Source organism: Primulina huaijiensis, chromosome 4, assembly GCF_012295235.1.
Source record: "Primulina huaijiensis isolate GDHJ02 chromosome 4, ASM1229523v2, whole genome shotgun sequence".
In the NCBI taxonomy this organism is placed as follows: Eukaryota; Viridiplantae; Streptophyta; class Magnoliopsida; order Lamiales; family Gesneriaceae; genus Primulina; species Primulina huaijiensis.
Window position 1 is genome coordinate 2,029,285 of NC_133309.1, and position 19,451 is coordinate 2,048,735.

Sequence of the window (19,451 nt, forward strand, 5' to 3'; positions counted from 1 at the left end):
GGTCTCACAGATTTACCTCTTCATCAGGACAATTCAGTTGCTGCTCAGGATCCTTCTTCTCCTCCTCCAGCGCAAGTAGAGGTTACTGAATCAGTTGTTCCAGAACACACTATTGCCGAGACAGTTGTATCTGACAGGACCTTAGTGGTCTTTGATCAAGTCTCCAAAGAACAAGAACCTGGAACTTCTGGACATCTACCTCCTCAGTCGTCTAGTGATCTTGAAGTAGTTTTTGAAGAAATTCAAGACATTCAAAATAATATGCACAAAATACTTACTGCCGTTTCCCAGATTCAGCGATCTCAACTCGCTCATACTCTAAAACTGGAACATGCAGAGGTATTCAACTCAGAAAAACTGAAGGCAGTTCATGCTACCGTGACCTCTCTTTCCCTTGCAATAGAAGATATCAGAAAGAATAGAGGCTTAGCTGAAAGTCTCTCTGTAACCCAAGATGCAATCAGAAATAGAGTTGACTTTGTGGAGACATTTGTTTCCAGAAAGATAGACTTGATGCAAACCACTGTGCTGAATGCAGTCTCAGACGTAGCCACTTCTGTTAAAGTTCTATCAACTGATGTTAAAAGGCTATCTATCTATCAGAATGGAGGCGTTTGACAAAAAGTGAGAATAGAGACCTAAGCTACAGTCAATCAGTTGACGGATTTATTTGTACATGGATTTATTTGTACAGATTATTTCATTCTTTCATTGTACGAATCTGTGCACGACAGTTATTATTTTATCTACAACCGATTTGAAGGACGTCTATAAGCTTAACTGATCAGTTATTATTCGCTTAGTTTTGTCAAACACCAAAAGGAAGAAATTGTTGGAAACTTAATTTCGGCTATTTGACAAACCATTTATCTATTGGACTAACTGATCAAGTATACATGCCTAACTGAAGTATCATGTGAGTTATCAAAGGCAACCGAATCCAGCTGAACTGAACCTTCGGAGTTAACTGACTGATCAGTTGGAAACTGATCAGTTGAACCTAACTGGATTTCTGAAGACAGCTGACTGATCAGTTGGAAACTGATCAGTTGATTCACTCAGCACAAGCTTATCAGCCACAATTTATCAGCTGATCGCTCGGCCATACACGTCATCAATTGAAAAGGACGTTCAACCGACATCAGTACAAGCAGACTGCAACTCATAGTGGAACGCCGCATTTCAGGAGTCTACAGTGTACGATTGTCAGGAGAATATCGACGTGGCAATCAACGAATATAAAATTCAAATATTATAACAAGTTACCGTTGGAAGATAAGCCTATAAATAGGCGAAGAGAGCAGCTGAAGAAATAAGGATATAAGAACAACTATTTTACTCAAGCTGTTACTCTGCTGAAATCAAAAGCTCACTCTTACTAAGTTTCATCTGTAGCATTCAAGGCTAGCACACTGTAATCTCTGTTATATTGTTAAGTTGTGCTAAGATCAGTCACGAACTAAAATAGCCTGTTGTAACTAAGAGTTTCAGTTTTGGCATTGATAAGACCAAACTGAAGTGGGTCAGTACAAACATTGTATTCGATCAAATTCTTTTAGTAGAAATCCTATCTTCGTGATAGAAGGGGTGACGTAGGAGTTATTCCATTCTCCGAACATCCAGAAACAAATCGTGTGCTTTTCATTTCAGTTACCTTTTATTTTAGTTATTCTATATTTTATTCAGTTTACTTTCGCAACTATTTTCTCAGTTAAACTGATTGTCATCGACTGACGAGATACCGAGTATCAGTTTGTCATTAAACTGAACTCAACTTACGAAAAACGAACATAATCTGTGAGTGTTTATTCAATCCCTTTCTAAACACTTTTCACTTCTTAACCGATCCTTTCAAAGTATGTAAACCGGATGAACAAAGAAAAGTGTTTTGGAATTGGTTATGTCCAGCTCGAGAAAAAAAAGTGCTCATAAGACTGTATCTGCATCAGATTAGTTTAAGTAGAGCATTTCTCGATAAAAGCAAGACCTTACCAATACCATAACAACATACCTGTTCAGAAGAGATACAGACTGCAAAATAAGAAAAAAATGTGGAAACAACATGGTAGAATGCATTCAAATAGAAATCATTTTAAATCTTTTAATGCGCACACATCATTGGTTACTCGATGTATAGTACAAATGTGGGTTCCAAATTGACTAATCTGCTTTGGACCCAAATAGATCGGTTACTCATATTTGTGAATGTAGGAAATCAAAACCATTGCTGATATAAGAAGCTCAACTTGGTACTTTAATAGTGGATGTTCAAGACATATGACTGATCAAGCTAAACTGTTGTCAAAATTCATCAAGTGTAGTGGACCCAAAATCACTTTTGGAAATAAGTCAAAGGGTAAAATTTTGGGTAATTGTAATATCATCCACATAAACATCATTATCAATTATGTTTTTTAGTTGAAAATATGTATTACAATTTGATTGAAATTAGTAAACTTTGCGGTAATGGTTATCTGGTAGAATTCATAAACACACATGCACAATTAAATATGTTGATTGTAATGTTATTTTGTAAGGAATTATAAATGGAAATACTTATAAAATAAACTGGGAATATGTTCAACCTATTAATCAATACATATTTTGTTATTTCTCATTCAAATAAACATTGGTTATGACTTAAACATTTGATTCCTTTGAATTGTAGATCAATCAATAATCTTTGTAACAAAAAACTAGTTGACAGTCAACCAGAAATAGAATTCGTCAAAAATTATGCATTTTCTGCATGTCAATTAGGTAAACAAGTAAGATATACTTTAAGAATAAGGGTCGTAAATTGACAATCGTTGCTTAAACTTATTGCATACGGATTTATTTGCACACATACCTATAATGAGCTTAGGGAGAATGAAGTATATCTTAGTAATTATTGATTATTATTCTAGATTTACATCAGCAATATTCTTGAGTGGTAAAGATCATAAATGTTCTCAGTTGATTAAATTTCTTTAGAGTATCCAAAATGAAAATTTTCTTTTGGTTATTAGAATCAGAAGTGACCATGGTACTAAATTTCATTAAAAAAAAAGTTTGGAAGCTTATTTAGCAGAACAAAGAATTCCGCATTAGTTTTAGCAGCCAGAACTCCTCAACAAAATAGTTTTACTGAATGAAGAAACAAAACCCTAAAAGAAGCTACTCGAACTACACATTCTTATTGATTATGGTATTTCACAACGATTTTGAGCAGAAGCAGATAACATTGTCTTCTATACTAAGAACTAAACAATTAAGAACTAAACAATGATCGACAAGAAAGATGAAAAACATCATATGAAATATGGAATTAGAGTAAACCAAATGTTCCTTATTTTCACATTTTTGGATGTAAATGCTATATTAATTAAAATTGTAAGAATCATATAACTGATTTTGATTCTAAATTAGATGGTGGTATTTTTCTTGAGTTTCTACTATCAGTAAAGTCTTTAGAGTGTTTAGCCAGAAAACCTTAGATGTTGAAAAAACAATAGATGTGGTTTTTTTATTAATCTTTTAGTACTCATAATCAATATAACTTGAATGATTATCATTCATATAAACAAAGACAATGAGGATGATATAAATTTTACTAGAAGATCAATTCAGTCTCATGAGACTGATGAATCTGAGCTACAATCAGAAGCCGAAATTAGTAGAGCACATGATCAAGTTACTGAAAACCAAACTGATCAAGAAGTTCACGATGAGATCCAAATGCAAAACAATGATGATTTAACATTAGTAGATCCATTTTCAGAACCATGTTATAGGTGGAGTAAGAATCACCTTCTCTCATTGGTGATAGGTAACCTCTATGGTCCTTTGAGAATTAGAATACAAATGTTAAAATCCATATATGAATGCTAATTTTTTTTAACTCAATTTGAACCTAAAAAGATTTATGAAGCTTTTGTTGATTCTAGTTAGATAGATACCATGCAAGATGGATTAAATCAATTTAAAAATAATAATGTTTGGTATTTAGTACCTAGTACCAGTAGTCAACCTGTAATCGACACTAGATGGCTATTTATAAATAAATTGAATGAATATAGTATCGTGGTAAGAAACAAGGGTGTAGATTAGTTGAATGAGATTTTAGACAAGAAGAAGATATCGATTTTGATATAGCTAGATTGGAAGGTCTTATAATGTTTATTACTTACGATACTTACAAGAATTTCAAAGTGTTTCAGATGGACGTAGAAAGTGTATTCTTAAATGATTCGCTGCAAGAAGAGGTTTATGTTGAACAACTCCAGGTTTTATTGATCATACAACCGGACTGTCACTTTATTTTAGATGATGATCCAGTCATGCGGTTGTTCACTAAGAAATCAAGCTGTTTAAGCTATCTACATCCAACCCGACTGATCTTGTAATATATGTTCGTGCCAACAAAGTATTTCAGCCAATTATATCAGAGTTTAAATCCAGAATGTTCTAAAAAAAGACAAACAATTCAAATATCGTTATCTCTCATCTAACAGACTTTAAGAGTCGTTTGTTTTTTAATCTGGCTAGTGTCCAAGGATATTCATTGCCTTGTATTATTTTTAGAAAGAATACAAAGGACATGTGTCTCATTATCTGCCAACTAAGTACAAATGTGTTGTTCCAGAAAATATTAATGTTTGAATCGATGTCTGTCAAAAGAGCAAGACATGTGACATTTTGGACTACAGATTCTTTGCCCATTCAAGATTATTTAAGCTTACAACAACAATATCTTCAAGAAGATTTATCTGAAACTATTTGCACACACTACAGAGCTCTTTATCAGATCATTAAGGATCATATTTATGCACTTTATTTTACTCACTCATTATCTTTTGTAATCGAACTGATTTGAGTAGTGAGTACTTTTGTAAGTTGTTATAAGCTTGTTTCTAACCAGATTATTTATCAATATTTGAGTTTACTAAGAGTTTCAATTCAATAGGGTTTTGATCGAGCTAAAATACATAAGGGTTGTATTGATCAAAGTTTTCTAGCGGAATCTTTCCCACGAAAGGAGGAGAGACATAAAATCTTCGTCTTCGAACATTCTGAAACAAATCTTTGTTATTTAACTTGAATTTTACTTGCTTTATTCTATGCTAAACCCTACTTGTTTTGTAGTTACATTTGTTCACTGAGTTCAGGAAGGTTTTTCCGCGCTATCCTTTAGCTTAGTTGTTTGCTGAACCTAGCCTTTTTCAAACCATCTTGAGCTGATTTATCCCGGTTCAATTTTACTTTTGGCAAAAGAAATATCATATTTTTTACAAGTGTTTATTCATCATCTCTGACAACATTCCTGATCCTACAGGACCGAAACACAAAATAACGAGTAACAAATTAATTAATCATGTCTTGAGCAATATAAATATCTTTTTATTATAAAAACAACTATTAATTATTTATCTGTATAAACAAAAAGTGAGAACAAAATTATTTATTAGGGCATAATCCAAAATACAGTATAAGAATACTGAAATATGCAAACAATAAATTACTTTAGAAATTCTCAACATCAAATTTTAATTTTTTGTCAATAATATTACTTATCAGTGCATGCTTAAACTCGATCGATCTATCTCACAGATATATACATATGAGACCATAAACATGCAACCTATTTTTTTTAAGTACAAAACAAAACGAATTGCATTTGTTTGGATTGCGCTTTTTGTTACGTACGAAATAAACCGTTATCGAGTGTCACAATACTTAAATTTTTAAATAAATTATTGTTTTGTTCCCGCTACATAAATTTTATTGATTCCAAAAACTTATAATAAAATTATTCTATATATTAACTACAATTATAATAATTTATTTAAAAAATTTTGTTGGACTAGCTAATAAATTTTTTTAAAAATAAATATTTTATTTGGATATTACCTGATAACTCATACACTATATTATTTTTATATTTATATAAGGTGTCTAATCAATAGCATATATCATCTTAATATATACATGTTGCGTGCATGTTCAGTCGATTTTTGTAAAAAAAAGTAATTANTCAGTCGATTTTTGTATAAAAAAAAAAAGTAATTAAAATTGAAACTTTAAAAATTTCTGATTTTTAATAATTTTTTTTAAATTATTTTAAATAAATTTTTTTTTCATGTAAAAAAAATACTATTTTATCATGAGTTATGCATATTGCATATATCATTTGACCACATTTTACTCTAGTTCACAAATTGACTAGTGCCAACCCCAAGTCTCATCCTTTGATCCCTTATCCATATCCCAATCATTCAAAGTTGGCTCCCCATGGGATATTAAATAGTATTCATACTTGAAAAGGCAATCTGAGACCTAAATCAAAGATGATGAAGATGATTTTAAGCAAGATCGATATATCGATATATCCGAATTCTTATAAGACAATCTCACGTATTTATATATTTGAAACGCGTCGATCTGATTCATACTTTTAGCATGAAAATTGATATTTTTTAATGAGTCAGATCACATTAGAGATCCGTCACAAAATTGATCTGTAAGACGATCTCATAGAAATTTTTATGATAGAAATAAGTTGCAAACATAGGCAAATTAAATTATAGAAATAATACTTAAGAGTGAAATCAAGTAAAAAATTTAGTAGTAGTGACATAGCTAGTTAGATTACACTTTGCACGAAAAGATGAATAATACTCATGAATACTTGTAAGGACTCTACATCGCCCACCTTCACAGTGATGCGAGAAGAGACTCGCCGCAGGGCCAACGTTGGCTCAAATTTATTGGCACCGGCGTTGACAAGCTTGTCCGAATACTATCCTCCGTCGTGTTTCTGATCGCCTTTTATCATACCACAAACGTCTTGACTCAAATGGCTCAACCTGTACTAAATTCGACATCTGACTTGAACCTGACTCGAATAAAGGTGTGCCACAAGTGGCAAGGAACCTATTATTGTTTTTTTTTTTTTTCCTTTTTTAACTGATTCCTATTATTGTATCTTGCAAACTGATACGAATCACGACATACACCTAAACAAAAAATATTTATAAATAAATTGGAAAATAATTACCTCTTCATATGTATGAAATGGTTAGTTACACAAAGAATACAGATCCAAGAAACATCATAACTACACGAAACAAATCAATAGGTAGGTAGAATATTGAGTGAGGGGAAGATATTGAAAAGGAGTGAATTTAATCCATTTTGCCTAAGATCAAATACAACACAATTGGCTTCTTTCCTCCCATTTCAGAAAACAAAACCAGAATCAAGCATATGGAAACGCTACCTTTCGATCATCGACTATTGTTGAATTGCTTCTTTGTGTTCATTGTTAAGCTTATTTTGGAGTAGCATAAGCTCCATCTGCTCCAATTTCCCAGCTTCTGCTTCTCCTTCCCCAACTAGAATGTCTTGTTTCTGATTGCACGGTAGGAAGTCGTCTATCAGAACCAAAAACAGATTCAACGCCTAAAGAGGTATGATGTGGTACATCACTCCCTCTGCTACGTATATCTCCTTCAATATCTTCATTGTTACGACGCTGTGAGATCTTCAAAAGATCCCCACCAATGTCTAAATCGTCTTCCACCTTCATACGTCTATTCTCCCCTGTATTGCCATGTTCAGCATCCCGACTAGTGGGTGGAGGGGGTCTTTGGGGTGGTTCTTCAAGTGCAAATGCTCGGAAGTTGTTCTTTGATGGCTTGACCTTCGTACAGAATACTTCAAGAAAGTTATTGAAGCACCAGCGATCATATATGTTGATTCTGTTATCAGCTCTGTAACGGAAATTTTCGTACGTTGTCTGCAGAAGGATGACAGATTCGGTAACTTGTATAGAAAAATTAGTGAACTATTTCAGTTAGATAAATAATTGAAAGCAAAACCGAGACGAAGTTCATTCTGAACAAGAAACTTAAGTACGCAACCTAAAAACAAAACAGGAAACCATTCAAACGAGAATTAATGGATGACCTGATTTGTACCAATTAGATACAGATGAAAGCCGGTAAGTCCTCCAACGAACCACAGGGAAATAAAACAATAAGCCATGAGTGCCACAGATGCTGGAGATTCTTTCATTGCCTTCCATACAGTCCCATGGTGATCATCCATCAGTTTCTTGATGTACAAAGCCGACATTGCAAACACATAGATGCAAAGAAGTGCAGAGGAAGAAACAAAACAAAAGAAATATCGGTAGTTCCGCTGCACAAGAAAGGAATAGTAAAATAAAAATCTGTGAGACAACAAAGCACCATTCAACAGACAATGAAAGCTACAATCCACATGAAAGTAAAACAGTGAGAAATAAAGTAAACAGTCTTATGATGAAATGCCATACCAAGCCTATGCACTGGCCCACCCAAGGGCAATGATGATCGAAGCGCTCCACACAATTGTTGCAAATGGAGCAATGTGAGCAACGAGGAGGACGATAAAGCATGCAAGTGTCGCAATATTTAACTCGAACAGGGTGTCCATTAACCATTACTTCTTTAGTTCGGGGAAGCTGGAGGCTCGGTGTCTGCCGTCCACCAATCTCCACTGATGTTGAAGTGTCATAACGAAATTCTTCCTCTGGTGGATGCAAATTACGTGGCACAATACCTGGATCGCGAGCTGATGTAAGAAGAAGAAGCATCAACACCTAACAAAATTAATCATAATATCATTATACCCCAAGAAAATTTACATTAGTATGGAACAAGAATCAAGAGAATAGGACTGGAAAAAAAAAATCAATGCATGAAAAGTGGTTTGCATACTCAGGAAAGCAAAAATCTAAGGTGAGGGACTTGGCAAGCAAATTTGGCAAATTTGATTAGAATCACGTGACATGTACAAAAACTTTGTTTAAAGAAAAAAATTTGGTTCAACAACCTAGTATCGGTGCACCTGCATGTTGAAGTTGAATATTACCCTGAATTACACATTCCATATAAAAAAAAACAAGCATTGGTAATTTAACCCAATATCTGTGTCACTTCGTGATCAACCACCATCAAACCAAGCACCAAAATCACAAGCTGCGTATGAAATACTTTCAAAGCTTTGATGCAAGGGAAACACGGTACTATTGTTGCATGAAGAAGAAGAAATAACAAGCATTCAAATGCTACTTCCTAGTACCCATGTCAAAATCGGTACACAGTATTCCAACTTAGTTCAAGAACCGCAGATTTTCATATTCCTCACCGCCCCTCAAGCAGCCAATTGTCAGTACGTGGGAGATCGAATTAACCATCCCCAAGACAACAATGAGGTTTCAATAGTATAATTAATTAAGAATAAATGTGCTTTGTGGTCGAGCAAATCATATCAAACAGGTGTGCTTTGTACAAATCGGTGGATGTAAATACGGACCAACATTTCGTTATTGCGGAAAACAAATATGACAGCTCGCAGACTGAAAGTAGGAAAATGCATTCATTGAAAAAAGTTTAAAGCATGCCAGAGTAGTTCAAGAAGTGTGTTAAATAAAGCAGTTAAGAAACTAACATAAATAGTAAACACGATTGCAGCTATCAGGATTGCATATCCTGCGCCATATGGAGAAAACTCATGGCGAAGATGCCTTGCAACAAAAACACAAAAGACAGCAACAGGGGCGATTATCAACAATAACGTGACAAGCAGTGACCTCGCATCAGGGCCAAAAATCAACCTCCCACCAAGCAAAAAGATCTGCAAGACAAGGTAAAGATGTTGCATCAATTTGCGTATACTTGACCAGGAGATAGTTATAGTATAGTAATAGATTAATAGCCACAGTTACAATGATTTATTACTCCATCAAACCTTCTTGGCCATTTTAAGATTTACAATTATCAGAATTTAAATTCAAGATCTTCTACAGGACCTACTAGTGTAACATACAATAACTTCACCAGTTCCTACTCACACATTCGTGTATGGCAGATTCAACACACTTCCTGTAGTAAATATTACTCATGATTGCAAGCAGTGCACGTCCCACTAGGACACCGGCATGCATACAAACATATAAGTCTCCTTCGGACACAGTCCCATCGCATTGGGTGACAGCTATCAAAATCTAACCACCTCACCTACTTCATATCATCATCATTTGAGTCCTACAATCACCTAATACTCTTCAGTTATTTCCTATCTAGTCAAGTACTATATTTCATCATTATAAACCTTTGGCAAACTTATATATAAGCTTCAATAAGTTGTATACTGCGAACTACTTCAGATCTATGGAACTGTTTGAGAAGTTCCACTCCATTATTTAAAGGGTTCTACCAAGTACTTCGTAGGTTGGTTTAAGTATCCAAGGGATATTTATTTATTTCTCTTGCACTCCAAGAGTCAACTAGTCACAGATCCAAAATTTTCTTAACTAGGAGTATTTGATGGCAGTAAAAGACAGATGATATTAATTGGAATCAAAAGAATGTTAATTTCTTTTATACATCCCTGCTCAACACATGGATCTTAGAAAAGGATCAAAACAATTTTATTCGACTTTCAAAATCACTCTGATATAAAATCCAAGGGTTTCTACATTTTTCAATATGAACCCCTTGTCCCCCAATTTCCTTTCAGAACCATAATTTTAATTGCAGACATGCAGTTCAAGTTGGCTATGATTGAGTGAACAGAATTTTTCAATAGATTTCGCAGACATTGGCACCTCAGTTTCTTTGTCACAAGATTAGGAACCGAACATTTGAAGCAGTAACGCGCACGGGTTTGAAAATTCGCCAAATGAATAAGACAAAAAAATCGACAAAAAACTGCCAATCCCTGTCAACTACCATCCTCGAAAGAAGTAGATAATATGAAAGTAAAACAAATGTACGCTAGAGACTTGAATGTACCTGTGGTGATGAGCACTAAAATCAGAGAGAGAATCTAATTTCGGCATTATGATATAATACATAAAGAAAATGATGCCTTATGTAGTCCAAACTTTCAGTTCTCATGGATCCAATCTCAAAAGCAAGCCTAAACTTTTCTAAGATTACATTCTTCAATACAACAAGAAATAGTTTTAAAAATAATGTAATCTAACTCTATGGCATTTCCAGGATTGTCAAAAATAACGACATGTATTTCGGTTTTCTTGCACGACTAGCCCACTCATATTCAAAAACCAGAACCTTGATTGAGTCGAATATGAAACGCGACATTTGGCAATTTTATCTAAACTTCAAATTAATTAACTAGAATATCAAAATCTCTGGATTATTTTCTTGGAAAACACTCCAAAATTGTATATACTAGTATACTTGGAGAAACATCAGCTACAAACCATGTAAAATGATGCGTATATGCCATATAACGGGTTTAATATGAAGACATATATTTACACTAAAATGCAAATTATTTGCCCCAAGGTAACATATCTTTACAATAGCAGGATTTTGATCCAACATCCATTAAATACACCAATTCCTTTCACCTTTCTACGAACAACAGGTCCATGACAATCGCAAACAGTCATCAATTCACTGTTAATTTCAACACATGCTCATTCAGTAGCTCAAGTGATTTTCTGGAGTACATTGGGCTTAATTCGCTGTTAATTTCAACGCATGCATTAATATCTGATGGCATTTCTGGAGTGTGATAGACTTAATTTGCTGTTAATTTTATTAAATGCATTAATATCTGATGGGTCAAAAGTTGTGCTTTGCCTTTTCCCGGGTTTAAAAACTGAGGAAATTCCAATATCATTCATCACGAGATCACTTCGAAACCGTTATAAAGCAAAATTCATCATGCCAAAGAGAATGATGGTTAAGAGAATAGATATACTAAATGAATATGTTACTTCCTCATGTTGTCACGTCGGACATAGTTCACAAAAACACAAAACCACATTGTCACATTCATTACTATAATATCAGCTGCAAAAAGAACCCAATTTCCTAGAGAGAGTAGGAACTAGGATACGTAAATATTTGACCACTACCACATCCACAAGCTTTACTGAATCTATAAAAGCTTGACACTCTAGGCATATTGGGGAAAAATCCCAAAAGCAGCAATATGAAAATCTCTTTCCGGTCCACAGCCAAGTCTACAACTTCTCAAATCCAACTTCCATTTTACAAAAAAATAAGTACAGAAGTGAACTTAGCATGCACAAAACACGTCGCTTCTGATGCTATTGAACACCAACACCAATAATGTTAAAAAAAAAAAAACCATAGCCACAGTGTATCAAGCTAAAAGCATATAAAAAAACCCAACAAGAAAAATACATCCAGAAGATTGGAGCACAAGCAAGCTCAATAAAAATGCACAAAAGATATATCTCACATTATTCCCCTTCCAAACTTCGTGCACACGCTTCGCCATCAAGAGAAATCGTTTCCAGAAAATAAACCCAGGACAGAACTAAACCTCGCCGTTGATTCCCCTATGCTGTAAAGGAGTCAAAGATTCGAAACTCAAAGGGAATGTTCATCCAATCAAGAATCCCTCTCACACACAGAGAGTGACACGTTGTGTGTAGCGTGTATAATTTCAGTTACTAAATTTGAAAATGTTCAGACTTTAATGACGATTCTTGAAATTTCAAAAGAAAGGAGTTTGAATTAGATAATCTTCATCGCTTTCCGTGATCCGATGACGAGAGGGAGTGGGATTTTTTGGGATTTAGAAATTAGGGTTTTAAAATATTTTCGATTTGGAATGTTTGGGAAAAAAGAGTACTTAAGAGTTTAGTTTAACTAATGACAGGTCAAATTATTTAGTGCAACTATTTGACTTCTACTTGGGCAGGAGGGAGAGGACCATAAACAAATAGAAAAAAATTTATGTGGGACGATCTCACGGGTCGTATTTTGTGAGAAGAATCTCTTATTTGGGTCATCTATGAAAAAAATATTACTTTTTATGCTAAGCGTATTACTTTTTATGCTGAATATCAGTTGGATTGACTCGTCTCACAGATAAAGATTCGTGAGACCGTCTCACAAGAGACCTACTCAACAAATATAATCTAATTTAGATTTTTTTTTGTTTTTTTAAATAGGTGTGAAGTTTGTTACGGTCGAATATCGAATCCCATATTAGAAAATATTAAATTTATCTGATATTGTTAATTTGATATTGATGCTCTTCTACGTGATTTATGTGATAAAATTAAAGTTTATATTACACACATTAAATTTCACCTAAAAAATAAAGAGAAACAACAACTCATTTTGAAGTAATGTATATGGTTTTGTTTTATGTTTCTCTTTATTTTGGTTTAAATGAATTTAATGTGTGTAAAATATTTTTATTCTAACCAAATTTGTTACGTAGGATAACATCGATGTCAAATAAATCAAATTCGATTAATTTATTAGTTTCTGTAAAAAAAAAAAAATGACAAGAACAAAAAATTGAAATTAATATATGAAAACTAAACTTTGACAAAAAAAAATGACAAAAACAAAAAATTGAAATTAATAGATGAAAACTAAACTTTGACAAATTAATGGCTAAAATTCAAAACATATCAACTTACGTGAATAGAAAATAGGCAAAAATCACTGGTCGTATTTTTGAGACGGATCTCTTATTTAAGTCATCTTGTGAGACGGTAATCTTTATTTGTGAGACGTGTCAACCCTACTTATATTCACAATAAAAAGTAATACTCTTAGCATAAAAAGTAATATTTTTTCATGGATGACCCAAACAAGAGATCTGTCTCACAAAATACGACTCGTGGGACCATCTCACACAAGTTTTTGACTACATTAATTATATCATTACATTTAATTTCAGTTTTATATAATTAATTCACTACTCTCTAACATAATAAATATAATATAATTTTTTTATAATATTATGTTTTTCAACTTTTTAAAATTGTATCGTCGTGATTTTTTGTAAATTGCTATTGTTATTATTATTATGTATATTAGTTACAACTTTGATAAAATTAATTCTTAACATAACATAAACTCAAAAATAATTAAAAATTTTAATCTTTTAATTTATGAAAAAATTTGATTTTTTGAAAAATATTTATTTATTCTTTAAAAATTTTATAAACAAAAAAATTTGATTTTTGAAAAATATTTATTTATTCTTAAAAAATTTTATAAACAAATTAATAAATTATTTTTAAAATATTTTCCGTTATTTTTATTAGTTACATTTTCATTCAACAAAGATAAATATGTCAATGTAACGACAGAAGATTGTAATCCTTATTCGAGTGTTATCACAAATGATATAAACAATTTTATATAATAATTTTTTATAATAGTATTTGTTTGGGCTAAAAATAATTAATTATGGAAGCTCAATTAAATTATATAGGCCCATCAAGTGTAGGGAGGAGAGGTTGAGATCGTGGCGTGAAGAGCGGGGAACATGGCTCATGGGGGAGTGGGGAGAAACCGTATAGGCGCTGGGAAGAAAAAGGAGAGATCGGCAAACACTACAGAGGACAGACAACTTTACAGCAAAAATCTGCAAAAATACTCTCTGCAAAAATTCAATCTTCAAGCACTAGTTTTTAATCGTTCCAGTATATTCCTAGCACTCTACGTTTTCTCGCTTTAGATTTCAGCAACCAGTTATTATATTTTTCAAGTTTTTGATGAATTCCTACAGTTTTGTAAATTCAAAATCATGTCAGGGGTTTATTTACATCAATTTCCAATAGTTTTCTTTATTTTGGCATTGCATTTGTTTTAGGATACTAGAACTGACGGTCGAATTTAGAATTCACGTCGCTTGAATATTTAGAAGTTAGATTTTATCATTTTCACACAAATCGGTGAAACTTTGCACCTGGCACGCCCGCAAATCAAATATTATGCAAACAGTATTTATAAAATCTAAATATATTTATTGTATTTTATAGATAATTAAAAATATTTATTCATATTCTAATGATTAATAATTTTAATGTGAAATACTAATATAATAATAATTGTGCAGTGGGGTTAACCCACCCATTAACCGCAATTAAAGCCACAAATATAATATAAAAATTTATATTTACTCTTATATCATAGCTAAAATTGATCTTTTATTTTTATATCTCTATATATATGTATGTAGGTTTGCATAAAATGTAGAATAAAAAGGCAACATCTTTATATAATAATAATAATAATAATAATAATAATAATAATAATAATAATAATAATAGATAGACTAGCAGTCTCACGAATCTTTATTCATAATACGAGTCAATCATATCCATATTTACAATATAAATTAATAATTCTGACATAAAAAGTAATATTTCTCTCAAATAGAATATACTCACAAAATTGATATATGAGACCGTGAGTTTTTGTGTGATAGATAATAGACTCATTAACACACGCACATATGAAACATGATCAAACAAATTATGGAAAACAAAAACAAATTCAAGAAACCAAAACTTCAAAGTTCACCTCATATCTTCTTACCAAATTGCAAAGGACTAGGATTAACAAGGACATCATTCTGAATATCCTCATTTTCCTCGAATGCAACCACATAGTTTTCATCGAGAATCAACCATGCTTCAACCCCATCACCAAATCTTGTATCCATTAATGTAACACTATTAGCCATCATCGATGGTGAATTCCCACTGACAAAACTTGATATCCAAATAGGCTTCCCCCAACCAAAATCAACACCATACAAACCAAACTTACACCAACTGCTAAAAGCCAAGCAATTAGCTCCCTCCGGAAGCCCTTTTCTTGTCTCTTCAAGATTCTCATAAAATCCATTGTTTTGAAGAACTTTTATGAACCCGTTGTCGATTTTCCTCATCGCCCTTCTCACTTCACTAACCAAATCTTTCAAATTTGTGTCGGCTGGGCTGATGCATTGAGCTGCTGTTAGCCATAAGAAGTTGCCGAAACTCTCGTCCGGTAGAGCCGGATCAGCCCTTCTTCTCAAGTTTACTGGATGCGTGAGTATAAAGGGCTTCTCGAGATCAGATTTATCAGCAAACACTTTCATGTAACATTTCCAAATGAAAGCGGATACGACCTCAATGCTCGTAGGGGATGATGTATCGGAACTTGCTGATCTTGCCTTAAGCTTGGCTATAACCGAGGCGTCGAATAAATATCTCCTTGTGACATATTTCCCTAACCTTAAAAACTTGAAAAAATCGTGACAAAACAGCTTTGATTCCATTTCCATCGTATCTATCGATGGAAAAAGATCCCGTCCGATAAATTTAGGGCATATTTCTTCACCTGTGGAACGAGCAGCAGCAGCCCAACCTCGAAAGAAAGTAGAGACAGTCATCCCATCCGCCACATTATGTGCAACTACTATACTTATAGCCATTCCACCACATTCAAAACAGTTCATTTGGATCCCAGAGACATGATCCCCCGGCTTTGCCGTATCGAAATTAAATTCAATAGGAAGAAACTTAGTGATCACCAGCAAATCTGGCTGGCTTAGAAAATCTTGAAGATTCCCTCTAACTTTGGCTACAAAAAAAGGAATCCCTTCGTCGTTGCAACAAACAGAAAGATCATCGCTGATTATCCCGGCGAACGGGTAAAAGCGAGTCAAGTTTAAAGAGAGGGATTCCTTTAGGATATGGATTTTTTGGGAAGAATCTGAATCTGAATCTGATTCAGGAAGAAAATAAAGGACTGCAGGGAAGAAAGTCGGGGGAATGATCTGATCTAAGAGGGAAAATTTGTAGATTTTGAGTTGATGAGGTGTGGGAGAAGAGGGCTTCACTTTTTCTCTTGAAATTATTTCTACTTCCATTGCTGTGTGTATTTTTATATGTTAAAGCTTAGATCATATATATATATATACACACATATGCATTCTTGTGTTTCTTGTTTAAGCAGAAATGTGGGAAAATATTTTGAGTAGGTCTCGAGACGGTCTCACGAATCTTTATCTGTGAAACGGGTCAACCCTACCGATATTTACAATAAAAAGTAATACTCTTAACATAAAAAGTAATATTTTTTCATAAATGACCAAAATAAAATATCTGTCTCACAAAATATTACTCGTGAGACCGTCTCGCATAAGTTTTTGTCAAATATTTTTTTCCAAAATTTAATAGACCAAATTATATTTTGAGAAGTCTCTTGCATATGGTCTTGTGGATATATACAAGTGAAACGAATCGACTCAATTCATATATTTGAAAAATAACATTATTCACATAAAATAATAATTATTCATGACATTGATCAGATCGAAAAAACATATCATAAAATTAAATTATGAGACGATTTGTTTTTATATTATTTTTTAATTTGAGAAAGAGTTTGTCATAATATACATATTAAAATTATTGCAGTTGAATGGGTAAACATTGTGAACCATTCTATGACAAGCGTTGACTGTTTGTACATTGTCTTGGAATCTTCCAACCTTTTCTCCTTTCTGTGAGCTTTTTGTTGTTTATGTAACGACGGGATATTATAATAAAAATATTTTAATTTTATATTACAAAGATCATCTTGCCTAAAATTTGGATGTGAATTAGTTGATCGAAGCTCGAAAATTTTAAATTTATGATTTATTGATTGAATATGTAGGGAGGTTCCGATTTGTTTTCTCTCTATAAATAAGAGATTTTCCATGATATCGATTTGCATTGATGCATTAGATTGATGATATTAGAGAGTACTTCTTGTTTAATTTCTAACATTAATGCAGCCAAATAAATAACTTACACGAATTGCGAAGAAGAAGGTATGTCGAATTCGAGTGCGCAAATCCGGGTGGGCGGCTGACGTTTCAACAAATCTGAAGCAAAAGATGTCAATTCGGGTGGGTTGGATCGGGTTGATTAGCAGTACCATTCAAAAATTGTTCAACCCGAACCCGAATCAACTTGATCAACCCGATTTTGAATTTTTTAAATTTTTTTAAAGAAAATTAAATAAAATTCAAAAAAATATATTTTANCAACCCGAGTTGACCGAAACCCGACATTTTTTTCGGGTCAGTTATCGGGTCCAACCCGATCTGATCCAAACCCGAAAACCCCAAACACAAATCTGATTTTTTCGGGTTGAACCGTGTCGGGTTGATGACTCGTGTCTGATTTTAACACCTTTAATCTAAAAAGCTAACTTTAAGCATAAAAAAAACATCGTTAAAAGTGTCGAGATACGGACAAAAATCTTCTGACGTTCTAATAAGCTATCATCCGATTAAAGTATCCCGAGAAATCAAGATGACATCAAGAGCAATAGTTAATTTATTGGTATTTTTGTTTGGTAGTTGTCACATCAACTCTATCAAGTGCCCTTGGGAAATATATAAAATGCAATAAATCATGTATTATACCATTGTTCGGGTAGTTAACCGTGGTTAACAACGTATAACTCATCGAGTTATATATTGTTAATGTATGAAATTAAAATAATAATTAGAAAAAATATATCAAAATATGAGTACACCTCATACAAGATGATCTTACAAATATAGATATGTGAAATGAATCGACGCGGTCCATACTTGAAAGGAAAAATTGTAGTGCCCGAGAATTGAGTTTGATACTTGTTATATATTATGAATAAGGCAATGGAAGAACAGACGTGGAGAAGCGGCGTTGCAATTTGAGGGTTTTTGTTAAAGAAGACACCGCAACCGCGGTGCCAGACAGAGCGCACCCGCGGTGTTTGAGCGTACCCGCGGCAACAAAAGGTACCGCACCCGCGGTCGCGTATGATGGAAATTGGATGGGGCTGCCGAGGACTAAGCGCACCCGCGCTCACGTTTCTACCGCACCTGCGGTTGTTGAGCAGTAGGGTATATTGTGGGTACAGTAAAGTCACCGCACCCGCGGTCCAAGAAGCAGCGCACCCGCGGTCGATTATTCTGAATTTCTGAATGTGGTGCCGTGAGCTTACCGCACCTGCGGTCCAGAGGGAGCGCACCCGCGGTACGACGTGTTTGATGAAGAATGAAACATGTGTTCCTTGCCATGTATATTTGATGTGTTGTCTCTTATTTCCCCTCCATTTTCAGCAGACAGCTCGAGAGGGATTCCCATGTCAAGTTCAAGGGTCTTTTCATCTTATAATTGAGCTTGTGCAAGATATATTCATCCAAACTTTAATCTAAACATAGATTCATGCTCCTCTTGTTGTAAGCTTTCAAAGGATGTAAGTATTGTTACCTTTTAGCTTATTTTGAAGTTGAGATGTTGGGGAAAATCAGATTTGAGTTCTATGTTGTGTCCTTATGATTATGGTGAACGTATATTCGAAACCAGATCGAAGAAATGATATCGTATGCGAGTACTACGATTTTCAGCATGTATTGTGATTGAGAATATGCAGATTTTGACAGTATGATGTATATATGGCGTTTGATTATTCATTGTTGAGAATTGATTCTTGTTATTTGAGTTGATCGGTATCGAAAGATTACACCGTTATGCCGTCAAAATGTACCGAGATTGAATAATGATTTGTACAAGGCTTGTTTTGAATTGTATCTTGATAGAATACATCTATACATTGCCATTTCAGATTTGGATTGTC

At 33.6% G+C, this 19,451-nt stretch overlaps 2 protein-coding genes and 1 long non-coding RNA gene across 3 annotated transcripts; 1 reads left to right on the forward strand and 2 right to left on the reverse strand.

Annotated features, from left to right (window-relative positions):
• Positions 1-7,024: 7,024 nt before the first annotated feature.
• On the reverse strand, positions 7,025-12,656 carry LOC140975174 (protein S-acyltransferase 8-like). Its single transcript, XM_073438743.1, has 5 exons — positions 12,271-12,656; positions 9,478-9,663; positions 8,321-8,626; positions 7,951-8,184; positions 7,025-7,780 (listed from the first exon to the last, which is right to left on the reverse strand). Exons 1-5 carry the CDS (start codon positions 12,307-12,309, stop codon positions 7,313-7,315), a joined length of 1,233 nt encoding a protein of 410 aa, XP_073294844.1. The 5' UTR covers positions 12,310-12,656; the 3' UTR covers positions 7,025-7,312.
• Positions 11,483-12,197, forward strand: LOC140975176 (uncharacterized). Its single transcript, XR_012174916.1, has 2 exons — positions 11,483-11,633; positions 11,667-12,197. It is a non-coding gene; the product is annotated as an uncharacterized lncRNA (long non-coding RNA).
• Positions 12,657-15,288: 2,632 nt separating the features above from the next.
• On the reverse strand, positions 15,289-16,707 carry LOC140975947 (epi-neemfruitin B 7-O-acetyltransferse L7AT-like). The gene has a single exon (XM_073439869.1). The coding sequence runs from the start codon at positions 16,699-16,701 to the stop codon at positions 15,367-15,369; it is 1,335 nt and encodes a 444-aa protein (XP_073295970.1). The 5' UTR covers positions 16,702-16,707; the 3' UTR covers positions 15,289-15,366.
• Positions 16,708-19,451: the final 2,744 nt, after the last annotated feature.